The 20,179-nt window shown below is 45.4% G+C and overlaps 1 protein-coding gene across 1 annotated transcript; it reads left to right on the forward strand.

The window, feature by feature from the left end:
* The first annotated feature begins 540 nt into the window (after positions 1–540).
* LOC100770489 (tumor necrosis factor receptor superfamily member 10B) lies at positions 541–17,059 on the forward strand. Its single transcript, XM_027390246.2, has 8 exons — positions 541–837; positions 3,056–3,152; positions 5,228–5,341; positions 7,399–7,507; positions 7,870–8,051; positions 8,424–8,533; positions 15,051–15,129; positions 16,851–17,059. The coding sequence occupies exons 1-8, from the start codon at positions 694–696 to the stop codon at positions 16,886–16,888; spliced, it is 873 nt and encodes a 290-aa protein (XP_027246047.1). The 5' UTR covers positions 541–693; the 3' UTR covers positions 16,889–17,059.
* The last annotated feature ends 3,120 nt before the right edge of the window (positions 17,060–20,179 follow it).

The raw sequence follows: 20,179 nt of genomic DNA on the forward strand, positions 1-20,179 counted from the left end.
CCAGGGACGCAAGCTGAAACCCAGGTGTCTTCTAGCTGAGCGGTTGAACGCTGGCTGGGGTGGGGTGGGGGAGGCACACGACACGAACGGTCGGACGGACAGACACGCAGGTGTTCCTGCGACCAGCTCTGTGCTGTGTCCAGTGTGAGCAAATGAAGGTCTATAGGCAGAGAGGGGTAGGTGTCCAGTGAACTTAGTCTTTCCTTGATGGTACAAAAGTGTTCTAAGCGGTATAGAAGCACAGATTTATCTTCTGTTACTAGGATGACAATCATAATAATAGTCAAAATATGAAGGGGTAGGCAGACTACTAAATATTATGAGTTTTTATATTCATGGACATATCCATGACTTGAAAAGTATAATAAAAATGTTCTGATTCTTTAAAAAATGAAAAGGAAAGAAAAGAAAAAAAAGTCGTTCAAGTTTTGTCCTCAGACTATGCTCCCCGGGAATGTGCGCCCAGGTTTCAATGTAGGAAAGCGATTGGATGTGATTTGGCTCCTCCCAGAATGTTGCCCGCCCTGAACGCTATACAAGTTTCTTGGAGCACCGAGCGTGAGCGGAGAAAGTTCTGCCGAGCACGGTGTCGCAGGACAGGAGATCCAGAGAACTTTTCTGGGCTGAGGAAGCATCTTTTCTTCGTGAATTTTGAGAAGCCGCGGGATCCGGGATCATTGAAATCCTAATTCCATGAAGTCTCCGGGACCCAGCGCGCCCGCTGCCTCTGCGGCCTGGGCAGGTCACACCCCCGGTCCCAGCCTACTCCCGGGGCGCAGACCTTGGCCTAGGGGCTCGAAGACCCTCAAGTTTCAAGTTGTTGTCTTTCTGCTACTGGTGAGTATCGTTCGGGCAGGGGAGAGCGCGCTGCCCCATTCTGGAGCAGGAAGCCGGAGAGAAGCGGCGAAAAAGTGCCGCGGAAATTCTGGAGCGCACATGCTGTGGGGCGGGAGGGAGGAGGTCTGACGTGTGCAGGAACACTACTGTGGAGCGGGGAGAACTCGACCGGGAAGGGTGGAAGGTTCGATGGATGGCGGGGTGGGGTGGGGAATCCAAAGATGGGGTAAGGCAGGGTGGGGTGGAGCGGTGGGCGGAAGACTCTAGACTGGGGAGGATATGACGAGGGGGGGCGGGGGGAGGACCCAAAGGTGGGAGGGGGGAGGACCTGAGGTTTAGGTGGGAGGCTGGGCCGTGGGAGGAGGGGAGAGGCAGGGGAGAAGGACCAAGGTGGGGCCCAGAGAGGTGGGAAGGAAGGACCCAGCTGACCCAGCAAAACTCACTAGGGCACTATACCTGGGAAGAGGTGGTTGGTGGAGGGGGAAGGACCCGGTTACCTTCAGGACCCAGGATGCAGAGAGAAATTAGAAGAAGGGGTGTGGTAGGAGTCGGGGCGTGGGGTTGGCCCTGCCTAGCTGCTGGAGCTGACCTCTGACACCTGCCTTCCCAAGGTTTGGAGAAACCCTGCCAGGCATTAGCTTTAGCTATGAGAACATGCAGGCTCATTCCCAGTGTCACATCACTGTCTCTCTTTTCGGCTTCTTGGGCTCTACAATTTATTGGGCTTAGAAAGAGTAAAAAGGCCCCAAAGAGGCCTAGAATCTGTCCCTGTCCCTTCTGCCAGCACGGGATTACTGAGGGGAATTCCAGTTTCTTGGAGTCCATTGTTTCTAATTTCTAATAGTCAGAAAGGCACACAAGGGTCTCTTTAGAGACACTTATTTTATATATATTCATGTATTAATTTTATTTTATTATATTTTCATTTTTGCCAGGCTGGTTGCAGTTCTCCACCTTCTGTTGAGGTAGAGCATGCCTATGTCTAAAAAAAGAATAAGTAGAATGAAAGCAGAAGTTAGGACATGTTCAGTTAGTGCCAGCCAGCACTGCGTAAGAACCATTTTTTCCATATTGTTTTGGCTTTTAGCTACTTTTTTAGCTACTTGAAAAAAAACAAAACAAGAAAGAAAGGAAGGAAGGAAGGAAGGAAGGAAGGAAGGAAGGAAGGAAAAAAAGAGAAGCAGAGCAGTGGTTGCCAGCATGGAGAGGTGGATGGAGGAGTGGGTCTGTTATTTTAATAGGTACCGACTTTCAGTTGTGCAAGATGAAAAGAATTTTGGATTTTGTTTACATGACAATATGAATGCATTTAGCACTGCAGGCCTATATGTTTAACAATGATTAAAATAATTTCAAATGATCTTAAAATGATTAAGATTAAGATATTAAGTTTTACCAGATGTATACCTGAATGCAATTTTTAAAAATCTCTGTGTGCACACTCAATGAGTTTGTGTGGATGCAGTGCCATGAAATTGTCTGGAGATCAGAGGGCAACCTCCAGTGTCTTTGAGACCCACCTACGTCTTTGAGACAGGATCTCTCTTGTTTAGGCTGTCCCTTGAGCTTCTAGGGATTCTCCATCTCCACTTCCTATCCTGCCACAGGAACCCTGGGATTTCAGATGTGTGCCGAGTGCCTGGCTTTATATGATTTTGGAGGATCCAAGCTGAGGTCCTCATGTTTGTGTGGCTAGTGTGTTATCCACTGAGCTATCTCCTCAGTTCTTGACTGCGTTTTTAAAAACTCTGTGTGTGTGTGTGTGTGTGTGTGTGTGTGTGTGTGTGTGTGTGTGAGAGAGAGAGAGAGAGAGAGAGAGAGAGAGGGAGAGAGAGGGAGAGAGAGGGAGAGAGAGTCATATATATGATTAAGTAGTCACCTGGGAAACAAGACAATATTAGAGAATGTATGTTATTTCTAGTTGAGAAAACGTAATTTTTATTTTAAAGACTTGTCTCTAATTTTCCACTATGTGTATACAAACTTAATTTGTTTAAACAGGAAAGAATAGAAGAGAGGAGTAGTTCAGGTTTCTATGACTTGGGCAGCTGTAAGAAGCAAAGAAAGGAATATGAACACAAGTCCTGGGCAGTTTTAGAAGTGAGGGAGGGTCTAAGGTCCATGTCCTTTTAGAAGCTAGAGGGAAGGAAATGTGAGATGGCCTTGTGATGGTGAGACCCAACAGCCACTTAAGACAATTCTTGATTTGTTTCTGCAGAACTTCATAAATACAGTGACAGCCAACCCAATTGGTGATCACCCAGCTGACCCACAGAGAGTGGAGCAGAGCCCATCAGAAGGAAACTGTACACGAGGTACATTCTAGATTGACTGCCAGTCTTTGGCCCCACCCCCATCCCCAGCTCCATGTTCTTCCAGTCTTCCAGTCTTGTCTTTTCTGCCATAGCTACTTATTCACCATCTTCTAAATCCAAGGTCCTATTAGTTTTGGTAGTTTCCACGCTTCCATTAATGTATTTTGAATTAATTTTATATGCTGTTTTTTATTTTACACAAGGCTATCTGGTTCCCTTTCCTTTGCTTTCTTTCTTTTTTCTGTTTTATTTTGGGAGGGATGGGATTGTAGGGGAGGGGTTGCAGGGGTGGAGGGCAGATACAAAGGGATGGGGAAATGAATGGGATCAAGATGCATGATGTGAGAGACACATAGAATAAATAGAAAGAAAGGAAAGAAGCAGCAGCAGCTGCCTCCCTTCCTTTTGGTCATGGCTTCAGCCTCCTTCCTGGAATGAATGGAACGGGTAGCAGGTACTGAGAAGGCACAGTTCCCATGGAGGTGATTCTGTGCTGGAGCCACCTATCTTGAGGACAGTCCATCTCTGCTTAGTGGTGCAGACACATGCAGAGAGCAGACAGTGGTATCTTATAGTCCTTCACTGCACAGACCTGTCACTAGGAACACTATCTGCTACTCCAGTCAGTGGAGGACCAACCTTTCTCACCCTGATAGGGATGTAGGCCTAAGGTCCCAGAAGCACTGGAAAGAGCATGGGTACCAATTTGCTACATCTTAAGTTGGTTTTCCATCATCTACCTATATAGATTGTCTGTTTGACAAATTACCTACTTTGTTGATGTACCAAGCTTCATAATGTTCTTTCCTAATCCTCTTTCTTTTTATTAGGGAAGGAGTCTTACTATTTAACCCTGGCTGTCCTGGAATGTGCTTATGTAGTAGACCAGTCTTGTTTTGAACTGTTTTTGCCTGGCCTACATAGTGAGTTCTAGGCAAGCTAGAGTGAGACCCACAACCCCAGAGAAGCTAGGGAACAAGGAGGACCCTAAGAGAGACATACATGGACCCCTGAGAAGGGTAAAGAGACAAGATCTCCTGAGTAAACTGGGAGTGTTGGGGGAGGAAGGTAGGAGAAAGAGGGAGAGGTAAGGGGAGGGGGCAAAGAACATGAGGGTTCAGGAAGGTTGAGTTGGGGGAAGAACAGAGAAGGAGAGCAAGAAAGGGGATACTTTAATAGAGGGAGCCGTTAAGGGCTTAACGAGAAACCTGGCACTAGGGAAATTCCCAGGAATCCACTAAGAATCTAAGCAATAGTGGAGAGGGTACCTTAAATGCCCTTCCCCTATAATGAAATTGTGACTACCTTAAATGCCATCCTAGAGCCTTCATCCAGTAGCTGATGGAAGTAGAAGCAGAGATTCACAGCTAAGCACTGACCCAAACTCCTGAAGTTCAGATGTAGAGAGGCAGGAGTGATGAGTAAAGGGATCAAGACAATGTGGGGGAAACCCACAGCAACAGCTGACCTGAGCAAGTGGAAGCTCAGGGACTCTAGATTGACAGCTGGGGAACCTGCATAGAACCAACCAGGTCCCCTGAACCTGGTTCAGTTGGGTGTCGGTTGGGAGGCCTGGGCAGTCTATGGGGCCTCTGGCAGTGGATCTAGTATTTATGTCTAGTGCATGAATTGGCTTTTTTGGAGCCTATTCCCTATGGAGGGATACCTTGCTCAGCCTAGATACAGGGGGAGGGCCCCAAATGATATGCCCCAAATGATATGACAGACTTTGATGATTCCCCATGGGAGGCCTCACCCTCTCTGAGGAGTGGATGGGGGGTGGGATTGAAAGAGGGTTGCGGAGAGAGGGAGGATGGGAGGGAGAGGGAACTGGGATTGGTATATAAAATAAGATTGTTTCTAATTTTAAAAATTTTAGATAATAATAAAAGAATTTTATTTAAAAAAGGAAGGAAAGAAAGAAAATGCTCCATAGTCATGTTCACAGCCAATCTGAGGAAGGCAATTTCTTAATTGCAATCCCTCTTCCCAGGTCTGTCTAATTAGGACACTGGTCTTCACAGCAGCTCTGGAAGTCCTCAAGTTTCCTTCACCATCTTTCCTTTCCTCCTCAGGCTACTACCTGCCAGTTGAGAACAGTGATTGCATGCCCTGCAAGAATGGCATAGATTACACCAACTCTTCCAACAATCTGGATTCGTGCATTCCCTGCAGCGTCTGTAAGGAAGGTATGGAACAAAGGGGTTTTCTCCCATAGGTGGGGTCTAGGGAGGTGGGACTCCTAACTGCTGTGGACTTGGAAACCTCGGTGCAAGCCCAATTCTCCACCTATCCTTAATTCAATGGGACACAAATTAAAAAGCAAAAGCCCTGAAGAATTAATCTGTGCTGTTTCAAGAATCATCGAGACCGTCAGTTGAGAGTAAGGTGGAAACTAACCCGCCCCTGTGGAGAGCAGGGCTTGGTACCCCCAAATGCAGCACAGGGTGGTTCCCACTGCCTTCACCACCCATTGATTTATCAGTCTGCACAATTGGTGAAAAGGAAGTGCCCTGGTGCCAGTGTGCAAGGACTTGTCCTGAGCAGTGGCGGTCTCCACTGAGCACATGTCATTAGATCTGGGCCTGGAAGGATAGATACAGGGTTCTAAGTGGAACAGGGAAGTCTCCAGCTGGAGTTCCAGCATTGAGGAGTAAAGAGCCCTGCACATTTGGAATAGGGCATTGATTCCATTCTGGGTCCAGCGTGAGTCTCCTCAACTCTGCAATGGATGTGATGTCCAGTAGCAAATCTTGAGTGACCTCACAGGTAGTGGCCTGCTTTGTATTTTCCAGAAGTTGAAGTCAGAAGGGTGGGTCATGGGATGCAACATCATCTTAGAAAGGAAAAGAGCCACTGAAAGTCTCCCCCCAGTCCCTGTGGTCCATCTCCAGCTATGGGTGACATGCTATGTTCTATCCTTATCCTCAGGATCCATCAGCTTTTTTCTTTCTTTTTTTTTGGGGGGGGCGGTTTGAGACAGGGTTTCTCTGTGGCTTTCCTGGAACTAGTCTTGTAGACCAGGCTGGTCTGGAACTCACAGAGATCCACCTGCCTCTGCCTCCAGAGTGCTCTGATTAAAGGCGTGCACCACCAACGCCCAGCATCATCTTTTTTCTTAATATTGGCTGCCTTCTAGTCCTGTGAGACTAGAAGGCCACTCCTTCTAGAACCTTCAGCGTGCATTCATATTTCTTATTGTGGGTCTGCTAAAGTGTTGTTTAGGTCATAGATTATTGTTTTAGTGTCTTTTCCTGTTGCTGAGATGAAAGCTCTGACAAAAGCAAGTTAAGACTAATGCACAAACTGACTTAGTGAAGTGCATTCTATATGGAGAGATACCTTACCCAGCCTAGACACGGGGTGTTGGGGGTGGAGAGGTGCTGTGATCCTGCCTCAACTAGATGGTGGAACAGACTTAGACTTCCTAGGGGAGGCCTTACCCTCTCCGTGGAGCAGATGGGAGGTGGGAGGGATGAGGAGGAGCGTGAGGAGAAGAGGGAGGGGGAACTTGGATTGGAATGTAAAAATTTAATTTAAAAATTGTAAAAAAAATCAAGTTAAGGAAGAAAGGGTTGAACTGGCTCACAGTTCAAGGGTACCGCCCATCGTTGCAGCGAAGTTAATGTGAGCAGGAGCTTGAAGCAGCTGCTCAACTCCCGTTCTCAGAGAGCAATAGATGTGTGTGCTCAGCTCACTTTCTCCTTTTTATGCAGTTCAGGAACCTAGTTTAAGAATGATGCCATCCAGGGTGTGTGAGTTTTCCCACCCAATTAGCCTAATCAAGATAATCCTCAAAGACAAGCCCAGAGGTCTGTCTCCCAGATGATCCTAGATCTTATCAAGGTAACAATTGAGATTAGCCATCACAGTCATAACAAAGAAAGGAATGGCTGAGTGGTTTCAGGCTGGGTTCTCAGCTGGCTCTGGGCTAGGCTTCTCTTGTTCTAGGCTCTGATCTCTTGGTAGGTGTGAGCACTCAGTCCCTGCTTCTTAATGCTCCTCCTGTTTCCAGGAGCTTGAAGACTATCCTCTGTACATCCTGTCCTCATGGTCCTCCAAAATCTTATTCATGAGTGTGCACAGCTGTTCATGGGAGCCATCGTCTGCATGCCCCAGCTGTGGTGTTAATAGAAACTGGTCCTTGTTATTTCCTAAGTTCAGTCGAGCTGAGTGTGGAAGGAACTGTGTCATGAGGATGTGTTACTATGGTAACCAGGAAAACTCCTTCCTCAAACTCTTACAGATAAAGATGAAAAAACCAAGTGTACCACCACCAAAAACACGGAGTGTCAGTGCAAACCGGGAACCTTTGAAGATGAAAACTCACCTGAGTTCTGCAAAAAATGCTCTGAGTATGGCATGGGGCCCTGGAACGTCTGCAAGCCCGGGGCAACCCCAGAAGACCCAAACTTCCTTGTATTCTTAACCCCCCACTCCAAATCCCTGGAGTTCCCACACCACAGGATATCCCTAAACATTTGGGGTCCTTTGAGCCTGCTATGGTCTCTCCACATCCCTGTCCCCCACCAATCCCTTCATGGGTTTTTCCACCAAAGGCTGCACTATGTGTACCCAGATGTATAGACACAAAGAGCCTGTCCTTCCTTTAATAGCATCTCAGGGACATTGGGCAGAGTGGGGGACTCTCCTTTCACCACATCTGGCCAGCAGCCTTCTCACAAAATCGTATCATTTGTTCCTTGTGTGTGCCCAGGTGTACCAACAAAGAAGTTGAAGAGACTCCCTGTACCCCAAAGACAAACCGGAAGTGTGTCCCCAAAGACTCTTACTTACACTTTTACATATGGCTGTTGTTTGTGTCCCTGGGGCTGATAGTTGCTATAGCTTTCAGTGTTTGGAAGACTGGGGTATGGTGTGTGAAAGGAGCCTATCCAGGTGAGTGTTCTCCCACTTCCCCCAAACCACAAAAGCCCACAATCTCACCAGTCGTCCCCCCCCCCCTTCTAAACCAAGTCTGAGAGAGTAGGGCGTGGTCAGGGCCTCGTCATCAACTCCTCAACTGAGGATAAAGGTCAGGACAGGAGAGGGCGGGGGATAACTTTGGTTATAGCACAACCAGACAGAGTTTGTACGTGTGTTATTTTCATTCAGTTTCTCCCCAACTGCCTTCTGAAGCCTGAGGGTAGTCCCAAGCGAGAATGGCCCCTCCTTGTATCCAGTGTTGGAGCCTCTAGCTCACTCTCGTCAGATAAAAAATGGCTGATAAATCCCCTGCCCACGGGCTATGGGGCTCTCCTTCTCTTCTAGGCTGTGAACGGGATTCTGAAAATTCGAACACTGAGCGTTCGTCTCTGAGAGGGCAGACATCCAACGAGGGAAAGGACTCTCACTACAGCCCTGCAGCGAAGGCCCCAGAGGTTGTAGCTATACTGCAGACCAGAGTTTTTTTATTTTATGTGTATGAGTGTTTTGTCCACCTGTATGCCTGTGTATCACATGCTTGCCTGGGGGTCAGAAGAGGACATTGGATCCTCTGGAACTGGAGTTTACAGCCAGTTGTGACCCACCATATGGGAATCAAACCCGGGTCCTCTGGAAGAGCTGCCAGTGCTCTTAACCACTGAGCCATCTCTCCAGCCCTGAGAAGCAGGGCATTTGAGGGGCTGCACAGCCCAGAGAGGAGGCTACATCTGCACCTATCCTGGGTTGCTGTCCTGGCTCACTAAAGTGATTGGAGACCACTCTCTATCAAGTGGCCATTTTGAGCTTCCACAAGGCCCCAGCCCATGTTGCAACTCTGTCCTTTCTGCCCAACTCCTGTGGGTGGGCTCAAGTGGGAGTAGTGACCCCCTCTCCCCCTTTGGCACGCAGTGCAGCAGCAGATCATGGCTATGTGAGCCTAAGGTGGCTACACTGAGATGAGTGGGACCCTGGAGGGGGCCTGGGTATGGACTCCTGAATAGCCTCTTCACCTTCCCAAAGTCATTTCCACACACTTGTGTCCCTCGGGAGGATCTGAAATTCAGGGTGATGATCATACCAAGCCCCTAAACAGCCGGGGATGGCCATCCACTCTTTTGAGTTCACACTGGGCAGACAAGAGCTGGTGACAGGTGTCATTGTAGATAGTGCTGGTTTGTGGACAAAGTGGCAGTTGTCATCAGATCTCCTGGGCAAGGTGATATGGTGACAGGGTGACAAAGGACAGGCTGCATATGGCATATGTGGTAACCGAGCCATTCTGTGGAACATGCTGAGTCCCTGTGACATTCTTGCTGTGTGTGTCCTCAGAACCTGGGGCAGCCCAGAGTGGAGCAGATACTGTGGCAAAGAAGGGCTGAGTTCTTTGGTTTCATCTTTGTTTGACATATTGGGGCCTCACACATGTTAAAACTCTTATGGCTGAGTTACATCCTCAGTCACTTTTTAAAAATGTTTTCTTGAGACAATATCTCACTAAGTTACCAGGGTGGCCTCAGCTTTGCCCTTCTGTCCCAGCCTCCAGAGTAGTGGGTATTACAGGCCTATGCCACCAGTCCTGCCCATTTTCACCATTTGTTTAGTTTTCTGATCACATTTGTGGGGAGAAGTCCATGAAGTAGAATTTCCAGGTCAAGGCTACAGAAGTGCTGTTTGGTATGCACATGGGCACACACACAGTCAGACACACACACAATCATGTTACACACACACACACACACACACACACACACACACACACACACACACACACACGCAATCAGATATACAAAATTACACATACAGGGTCTCTCACACACAGTCACACATACATACTGCTGTTTTTCATTTATAACAGCTCACAAGTTTTGACTAGACATTTAGCACTTTCTGTTGGTTTTGCTGTAGGAAAGCATCAGTGGTCTGGCATGTACTTGGCTTTGTTTTAAACATTTTTGCATATTGTTATCCTAATGTCATTATGAATTTCATAAGAAAAAAATGCCCCCTATATAAGTATTTTTTTTCTCACATTGATAATAGATTTCTAATTTCTTGTATAGCACATATGTGTTCATGTGTATATCCATGTATGTATGGAGTTAGAATGTGGAGGCCAGAGGTCTTTATCAAATGTTTTCCTCACTTTACTATTTTCTGAGGCAAGATCTCCTCCTGGACCTGGAACTCACTAGCTAAAGTATCTGGCCAGCTAGTGTCAGGGGTTCACCTGTCCCCACCTTCCTGGTGCTTGAAATACGATTACAGGCAGCCGAGCCCATCTCCCCCCTGCACCCCAACTTTTTTATGTTATGTGTATGAGTGTTCTGCCTGAATGTGTGTGCACCATGTGTGTTTCTGGAGCCTGATGAGGTCATAAAAGGGTGTCGAATCCTCTGGAACTAGAGTTACTTAGCCTCTGTGCCTGGCTTTTATGTAGTATTAGGCATCTGGACTCAGGCTCTCATCCTTCTGTGCAAGCACCTTACTGACTCAGCCATCTCCCCAGCCTCAAGTTCTTAATTCTTGTCCTTTAATTTGTTCTAATATTTCATTTTTGACTGTTAAAATCGGCCTCTACATTTACTTCTTATCACTCATAGGCTCCTCAAACCCTTTCCCCGGCATAAGATGAGCCTCTGACTTCTTGGGGAGATTTTTTTTTCCCACTGATTCCATTTTTGCATATTTCTGTGTCATCTAGATGGAATTTATTTTGTGATCTGATATTGTTCCTAGTCACCATGTGGTTCTTTCAATTCTATTTAAATATTGAGCCCCCCAACTCCCCTGGTCCCCCCTTAATCACAAGTCAAATGTCCATCTTGACAGTGACTTCCTTCCACCTGGATGAGTTCTGTTTCACTTTTGCAACTATGCTCAGTTTTTATTTTATAAAGAGAAAGAAAAATAAAATTGTTTTTTTGTTTTGGGGTTTTTGTTTGTTTGGTTTTTGTTGTTTTTGTTTTGTTTTGTTTGAGACAGGGTTTCTCTGTGTAGCTTTGGAGCCTGTCCTGGACCTCACTTTGTAGACCAGGCTGGTCTCGAATTCACAGAGATCTGCTTGCCTCTGCCTCTCAAGTGCTGGGATTAAAGGCATGTGCCACCACCACCAAACTGAGAAAAGGAAATAAATTTAAAAACACTCAGTAGCCCCTCAGCTTAAGTTGTGGAATGAGAACAGTGCAGAAAGGAGCTGTGAGTATTAAGAGAACTGCAGCTCACCCGCTCCTGAGAGATGACGGTAATTTCTTTTCTTTAAATGTTTACACTGTGTCAAAATCATTTACATGAAATTCTCAGACATATATACAATACTCGGCTGCACATTAAATTTCTAGTATATTAAAATAAGCAGATATTTACTTTTTCAAAACTTGCCAATTTACCCAGATATAATTTAGGATTCATTCATAAGTTTTTTTTCCCATGCCCCAAATAATAATTGGAATTTTTATTGAATGTGTCTTAAGTATTAAAAGGGAGCCATGAAGAAGATTGTTCAGTGGCTAAAAGAATTTGCTGTGAATGCCTGATGGCCTATGTTTGACCATTGGAATCCACAAAAAGCCAGAATTGGTAGTTCACATCTCTAATCTCCTCATCTGGAAGCTGTGGGCTAGCTATCCTGGAATATGCAATATGGCAGAAGCAAGATCGGTTCCCCTCAACAAGGTGGAAGGCGAGAACTGGCTTTGTGCACACTGTGGAACACAGGCACCTGTACACACATACACACAAACACACAATAATACTTTTAAATTAAATATAAAAACTAATCTAGTAGGTATTGAGATCTTCTCAGTACTTAATTTTTTAAAGATGTGTTTTTTGTTTATGTGTTTATGCACACACAGGTGCCCACAGAAGCCAGAATGGGGACATTGTGTCTCCTGGAGCTGGAGTTACAGGCATTTGTGAGGTGCCTGATATAGGGGCTGAGATCTGAACTCTGATTCTCTGATAGGGTAGTAAGTGCTCTTAACTGCTGAACCATCTTTTCAACCCAAATACTCAATTTTTTTTTTTCTTACCAGAGGAGGCAACATTTTAAGGCAAGACTTTTGTTTTGTTTTTGTTTTTTGTTTTCTCTGAGACAGGGTTTCTCTGTATTGTTTTGGAGGCTGTACTGGAACTCAATCTGTAGACCAGGCTGTCCTTGAACTCACAGAGATCCATCTGCCTCTGCCTCCCGAGGGCTGGGATTAAAGGCTTGCGCCACCAAACAAGACTTTTTTTTAATAGCTAAGTTTTGTGTTTTTCTAGAGACATGTGATCCTTTTTCTTGACAACAGCGTATTTCCCGTGTTTGCTTTGTCACCTTTATAAGTCGGGCCTTTGTCTTAATGTCTTTTTCTGTTGTTGTAATGAGTGACCCTGGGGAAAACAACTTAGGGGTGAAAGGGTCTATTTTAGTCCACAGTTCCGGGTTACAGTCCACCATAGCTGGAAGTCACAGCAGCACAGTTCCGGGTTACAGTCCACCATAGCCGCAAGTAAAGCAGCAGAAGCCTGAGAGAACCAGCCTCGTTCCATCCACAGTCGAGAGAGCAGTAAATGAATTCAGCAATCTCCCTTTTTCATCCAGCTCACAGCCCAGCACATAAATTGGTGTTGCTCTCATTCATGGTGGGTCTTCCCACCTCAGTTAACCTAAGTGAGAAAAGCCCTTATGGGCATCCCCACAGACCAACTCGGTTTAGACAATTCCTTATGAAGAGTCTCCCCAGGGGACTCTAGATTTGTGTCCCGTTGCCTCAAACTACCCATCACAATCCTTTTAGTTCCATTTTTGAATTTACTGTTTCTGCCATGTTTTAAAACATTCATCCAAAGTTATGTTCATCTGTTATTATTATTATTATTTAAGATTCCGTTTTTAAGTGTAAAAACATCCAAAATAATGACTTTTTTCCTGCTCCCTGCTAAGAATCCTGTCTCTTGGTTTGTTTGTTTGTTTGCTTGCTTGCTTTTTGTTTTTATTCCCTTTCACTGTGTAGCTAGAGCTGTCAGAAGAGAGCTGGACAGTGATTAGAGATGGGGTGTGGCTTTCTGGGTTTGAACCCTAGCACCACAAAACAAAACAAAACCCAGTGGTTAGAGAAAGGGGGCGTTTGGTCTTGGTCTGACCTGTTGATTTCTAATGTGTTACCATTGTGAATGACATTGACTGTTTTATATAGACATTTCCTTTATTATTGATGTTTCTGAAGAACCAGCCTGCCTCCATCTTTTTTTTTAAGATTTTTTGTTTTTGTTTTTGTTTTGTTTTGTTTTTTTGTTTTTCAAGACAGGATTTCTCTGTGTAGCTTTGGAGCCTATCCCGGCACTCGCTCTGGAGACCAGGCTGGCCTCGAACTCACAGAGATCCGCCTGCCTCTGCCTCCCGAGTGCTGGGATTAAAGGCATGCGCCACCAACACCCGGCTTTTTTTAAAAAAAGAATTTATTTATTATGTATACAGTGTTCTGCCTGCTTGTCTGACTGCAGGCCAGAAGAGGGCACCAGATCTTATTACAGATGGTTGTGAGCAACCATATAGTTGCTGGGAATTGAACTCAGGACCTCTGGAAGATCAGTTAGTGGTTTTAACCTCTGAGGCATCTCTCCAGCCCCCTGCCTCTGTCTTAAAAGCCCTCTTATAGTAAAGACAAACTAGGGTCGTTCCTGTTTATGATTAAACTTCTGTTTCTCAAGGATTGGGCTATACCTGCCCTCCCTCTCCCACCAATGGCAATCATGTCTTTTTTTCCAAAGGTTATATGACTGCCTATGACTACCTGTTGTTATGACTACCAGTTGTTATGATTACCTTGTTATGCCCACCTTGCAACCATGTCTTTGTTTCAGGAGCCCTTGTAGGACCGACTTGCTATGCTTATGTTCTGCACCTATAATCCCACCTATTTTGTCTGCCAAATCCCCCATTCAGAAACCCTCTACCCTGATTTCTATAAAACCTTATCTACCTCACATCCAATGCTGACCTTTCAACCCCTGCCTTAGGGTGAGGCATCCCGTATGTATGAATAAAAAACTTGCTTTAATTAATTGCTTGCTTAAATTAATTTGGCCATGATGATTTGGGCCAATGATCTTTGCGCCCCCCTTCCCCCCATCTTTGGGATTAGCTGTATTCTTTGGTTACAAGTTGTTGTTTGTAGGAGCTGGAGAGGTAATCAGCAGTTAAAAGTTTGCTGCTCTTTCAGAGGACGTGGGTTTGGTTATCAGCGCCTGCATTGGGTGGCTCACAACTGTGTGTAACTCCAGTTCCAGGGTACCTGACACCCTCTTCTGGCTTCCACAGCTCCCTCTCTCATCATACAGTCAAATGCACAGATATACGCATAAATTTAAAACCTTTTAAACAGTCAAATTTCATATTCAGTTATATCCAATACCTTCCCAGCCCCTGTGCTATTAATGTTTTCATTTCCATACTTAAGTTGATGTGTTAATTGTTATTGTTGATTAAAACACCTTTAAAGCCTTGAAACAAGCTGGGCGTTGGTGGTACACACCTTTAATCCCAGCACTCAGGAGGCCGAGGCAGATAGATCTCTGTGAATTCAAGGCCTTCGTGGTCTACAGAGTGAGTTCCAGGACAGAGCCACAGAGAAACCCTGTCTCAAAAAACAAAATAAAGCCTTTAAACAAATCTTGATCTTGGATTTTGTAAAGCTCTCTCCTCTATAGTCTCCAGCTGAGTTCTGTAAGAAGCCTGGGACAGAGAGCTTGGCCAGAAGGGAAACCTGGAGTAAGGGGGATATTCAGTCTTAACTGAGGCTTATAGGGTTGCATACTTGTCACAAAACACTTGAGGTGAGCATTTATGCCGCACTAGACCAGCAGCGTCAAGAGCCTTCAAGCAACCGGAGGCAGGAAGTTTATCTTGTAAACTTAACCTAAGTCTGGTAATCAGGAACAGGCCTGGGCCCTAGGTCTCCTGACGTCGTCTCTGCCATTTGTTTTCAGGAACCAGAGGTAGCTCCGGAGAATTCTCCAATGGGAAGGAAGTTTCTGGTTACAGTGAATGAAAATGATTCAGTTGATGGTGAGTGTTTTGTATGAGACAATAATAGCATAGGTAGAATAGGAAAAGTATTCCAGCTGTTATTCACATAGCAGATAGTGCTCTGCCAAGACAACTAATGATGGATGCAACACCTATACTATTGTCACTGGATTTAGGAACCATAAATCCCCCTTCTCCCTTCTGTCTCCATTGGAAGCTCCCCCAGTGCTTCATACTGTTATTGTTAGAATCTTTCTGTCCTTCCACTCTCCCACCATCCCTGCCTTCTCCCTTGTAGACCCCACCCCCACCTCCACCATGGTCTCCAGAATGGTTCACTGGCCTGTGTTAAGACCCACGAGCCTCAGACTAGAAGCTCCTGACATGGCCACACTTAGTTTGATGAGCTGTACTATAAATCACAGACCTGACTTCCAAGATGTCATAGAAAACGGATGGAAGCCATCTCATGAATAATGTTTCAGATTATTAACTACATGAGTTGATGGATTTCACATGTACTGAGTTGAATCAAATGGTACTTGCTTCCTTTCATATTTAGTTAGTTAATAAGTTAAGTTTTATATGGGTTCTGGGGACAGAACTTATGTCCTCTGCAAAAGCAGTATGTGCTTTTAATCACTGTGCTTCTCTCTCCAGCCCCCGCCCTCAGTGCTATAATACTTGGGACTAAACACAGGGTTTTGAGTATACAGGGTAAATACTCTACCAATTAAGCTACACCTCTAACCCTCCTTTCATTGGGTAAATAAGGCTGTTAGAACATGTCCTTATGACTCTTGGAACTCATGGGACTCCTACCCCTACTCCTTCTGTTTCTCAGGATGGAGGGTGAAACATTTCATACATACCTCATTTATGTCATCATAACTGCATAAGTGACTTTCCATTACTTAGCTACCGGTTCAGGTTTTCAATCATTTCTTTTCTACCATCTAATGGCAGTGATGCAGCAGTGAGGGAAGCTGGCTGGCATGGAAAGGTCCTCTGCCTCTCTCCTCCTCTGTTCTTTCTTCAGAGGCAGTAGGGCTGCCCTTTACCCCATTCTCCATGAATACAGCCTAAACAGCCTTCTTCCCTGAGATACTATGCACCCACCCCCCCTGTACCCCTCTGTGGCTCATGCCACAACCCTTACACACACACACACACACACACACACACATACACACACACACACACACACACACACACACACACACACACACACACACACACACACGGAAAAAAAAAACTATGCACCTTCTCCTACTGGGCCAACAGCCTTCTTGCAGAACAGGATTTTTTTTTAAGGTATATTTTTAAAAATTTTACTTTGTATGTATGGGTGTTTTGCCTGCATGCATGTCTGTGCACCACTTGTGTGCCTAGTGCCTTGCAGAGGCCAGAAGACTTGCAAATTTCCTGGGACTACAGCTATAGGCAGTTGTGAGCCACAATGTGGGTGTTGGGAATCAAACCCAGGACCTTTGGTAGAGCGAGCAGTCAGTAGTCTGAACAGCTGAGCCACCTCTCCAGCCCCCAGATTCTTGGTTGGCTTTGGGTATGGTGGGGCCCCAACAGCATTCATGGAGTGGCAAGAGAGTGCATTAGGTCCTACCCTTGCCTTCTAGATCTAGTTTAGGGTCCTCCACTCTCTGTGATGGGCTTACAACTTACCTGTCCCCAATGTTTTCTGACACCCAGCCCTGAAGCTAATCTTCAATCAATGTTCCAATATTGTGCCCTTTAAATCCTAGAACAACCTCATGTGGCATATGGACCTCACAGACAATGACATTCAAATGGTCAGAGCTGCCTTGGAAGCTCCTGGATGCCTTGGAAGCCATAGGAGAGAGGTATGCCCGGGACACCATTGAAGACCATGCAGTGAAATCTGGGACGTTCATTTATCAAAAAGCTACAGCAGAGCCAGGCATGACGCCACACAACTGTGATACCGGCACTCAGGAGTCAGAGGCAGGATAATCTCTATGAGATCAAGGCCAGCCTGGTTGGTCTATATGGTGAACTCAGAACAGCCAGGACTGTGTAGAGATCTGTATGAAAAGAAGCTGCAGTAGACCCTTCAGTGTCATTAGAATTAATTTTATCTTTCTGTATTTATTGTATCATATTATTGTATTGTATTGTACTAGAAGCTGGACCCATACCTCATGAACACTAGGCAAGCACTTGGACACCAAAATGCATCTCCAGCATCCTGGTTTGCCTTTGTTCCTGTCTTGAACTTCTAACTCCCAGGTGTCCAGATTTCTCACTTCCTCAAGTGAGTTTCCTGGCTTGGACACACAGGGAACATAAAAAGCACTATCTGTGGTGATGCAACCCCTGCCCCCTTTCCTACCACCTTCTGGGGGATCAGCGGCATCCTTACTCCAAGTACCTCTGAGGATCCATGGTCTTGATTCTCCTTAGTTTGGGTTCCAGTCCTCCTTTTTATGTATACTTGATCTGTCTGTGGGGATCTTTTAAGCTTTACAACTTTATATTTCTGTTTGTCTTATTATTCTGGGTACTGCATGAAGGTCATAGTTCATGTTGAACAAGTTCTTTGCAACTGAGCTAAAACCCAGTTTATTAATCACTGAGTTTAACACTTTATAAATATATATAAATACTTACATGTCTACAGTTTGGTGTTGTATCCACACTGATGGACATGACTGGTCCATCATCTGACATTGGTGATGGATAATCTTGATTAGATTGAGAGGAGTTGGGCCAGAGAGATGGCTCAGCAGATAAAGGTGCTTGTCACCACACCTGATAACCCAAGTTCTGTCCCCAGAAACCACATGATGGAAGGTGAGAACAAATTCCTGCAAGTTGTCTACTGGCCTCTGTTTATGTGATGTGGCATGAGCACACATACACACACACACACACACACACACACACACACACACACACACACACACACACACACACGCAAATTTTTAAAATCCAAATTGAGAGGCGCCTAGGAGATTGTAACGCACACTTTTGGGTGTGTCTGTAAGGGCATTTCCAGAGAGGGTTGACAGCAACTGAGATGGAAGGACTTGCTATAGATTGAGTAGCACTATCCAATAGGCTGAGGCATGAATGGAATGAAAGAGGGAGGAGGAGGCAGCCAGCCAGTGTTTGCAGGCTCCACTCTTCACAATTTGTCTGCTGCTGCCACCATCACTAGTGGGCATCCTTCCCCTTTGACCTTTCCACATAGAATCAACCCCAGTGACTCTCTACAGAGTCTCAGACCACCAACCTTGGTTTGGGGTATCTTTGACTCCTTATTTTGAGGCTCCCCATTTCTTGGACTGAAAAGCTACAGGGCTCTGTGGGTCTAGACATGCAATCCAATTTCATGAGTCCTCTTTTATGATGCTATACTGTTGGTTCCTATTTGGACTTCTCATCTGTGGCTGGGGTGAGGAAATGGGAGATATGTTAGGCTAGAGGTGCCCAATAAGCTCGTGTGCATTTCATGTTAGTGACTCTGAGTCCTGATGGGGAAAGTACTTCTGTGTATGTTTATCTTATTGATTGTTAAGTAAAATACTGTTTGGCCAATGAGACAGCAAGTAGACAGGACTAGGAGTCAAAGAGGATTCTGGGAAATGTAGTAGAGAAGTGCTGATCCAGGCAGAAAGTGACATAGCAAGGAAACTCATATTTAAGTGAAGGAGAAACAGGAAGGGCCCTCTTTTTCCCCTCTGCTCCTGCTCCAATGGCAAGATATGATCCACCGACAAGGAGGGGCGCCAATAAGGCGTCCGATAAGTCTTATAAAATATATAGATTTATGATAATTAAGACTGAGCTAACAGATGAGAATCCTAGTCATTGGCCAAGCAGCTTTGTACCTAATACAAGTTTCTGTGTATTCATTTGGGCCTAACTTGGGTGGGAGGCTGGCGTAAAGCTCACACATGGCGGTAGGGCTCAGGTGGCTTTTAGCAGAAAGATTTATCGTAACAGAGTCCTTCCTGGGATCAAGGGAGGAGGGCACAGACTTGTGTCTGCATGCTCTCAGGGATGGTACATATGAATGTGAAATACTAGTAGCTCATGAATTCTCAGTTCTAGTGAATGTAGCCCTGGGCCACACTGGCCACAGAAATCCATCCTTGAGGACCGTGCCCTCTGTAAACACTGAAATGCCAGTTCTTCGGTTTTTGGTTTTGAGTCTGGGTCTTGGCTATGAATCCCAGACTGCCCTCACTCAGACTGCCTCAGCCTCCTTAAAGCTGAAATTACATGTGTGCATAACCATATCCATAAATATTTTTAAAATACTGTGATAAGGATTTCTGGAGAGCTGGAACATTCAGATTTTTATCCTGTACGGATTCCTGTTCTGTATTTAAAAACTAATTTGTTTTTGAGACAGAGTCTAAATATGGCCTCCAACTCTGAGGTCTGCCTGCAGCTGCCTTCCAAGTCCTGGGGATTAAATGGATGTAATGTACTTGACCTCCGTCTATTTTTGTGATTTTTATATTTTGAGTTTAATTTTTATTTTATGAGTATTTTGCCTGCATATATGTGTATGACATGCCTGGTGCTCACGTAGGTCAGACAACAGCATTTGATGACCTTGAACTGGAGTTAAAGATGGTTGTGATCCACTGTGTGGGTGATTGGAACTGAGCCCAAGTCCTGTGGAAGAGCAAGTGCTCTAAACCACTCAACAATTTCCTTAAGTTCTCATTATTTCACCCCTCCTCCTGCCAAAACCTTCTCCAGCAGATTCTAGCCACACAGCAGGACAGCACCTGGAAATGGCTGTTTCCAGGTGTTCTATAGTGTCTTGATGCTGTGGCATCCGTGTATCTTCAGGAGGGAGATATTTCCCCCATCCCCACACCCCCGAGTATTCTCCTGATCAGTGTTAGTTATGTTATTCTGTTATTCTGAGAGTAAGCCTTGTACCTGTATGCAGATGTTGGAATTGTACATCAGGGTTTGTTGGGCTCTGTACCCAGCCCCAACAATAGGTGTAGGTTTTACCCTCACATTTGATGTCCTTTCTTGCCTGCCCTTGGAAACATGTTGGTAACATGAAATGAAACAAGGCATGCCA

This window comes from Cricetulus griseus (genome assembly GCF_003668045.3).
Source record: "Cricetulus griseus strain 17A/GY chromosome 1 unlocalized genomic scaffold, alternate assembly CriGri-PICRH-1.0 chr1_1, whole genome shotgun sequence".
NCBI classification, from domain to species: Eukaryota; Metazoa; Chordata; class Mammalia; order Rodentia; family Cricetidae; genus Cricetulus; species Cricetulus griseus.

Excerpts from the sequence above, each read along its gene's own strand:
- LOC100770489 (XM_027390246.2), top strand. The coding sequence starts at position 694 with ATGAAGTCTCCGGGACCCAGCGCGCCCGCTGCCTCTGCGGCCTGGGCA. Across the intron at positions 3,153-5,227 it reads AGAAGGAAACTGTACACGAG|GCTACTACCTGCCAGTTGAG; the intron begins GTACATTCTAGA and ends TTTCCTCCTCAG. Across the intron at positions 8,534-15,050 it reads CTGCAGCGAAGGCCCCAGAG|GAACCAGAGGTAGCTCCGGA; the intron begins GTTGTAGCTATA and ends ATTTGTTTTCAG.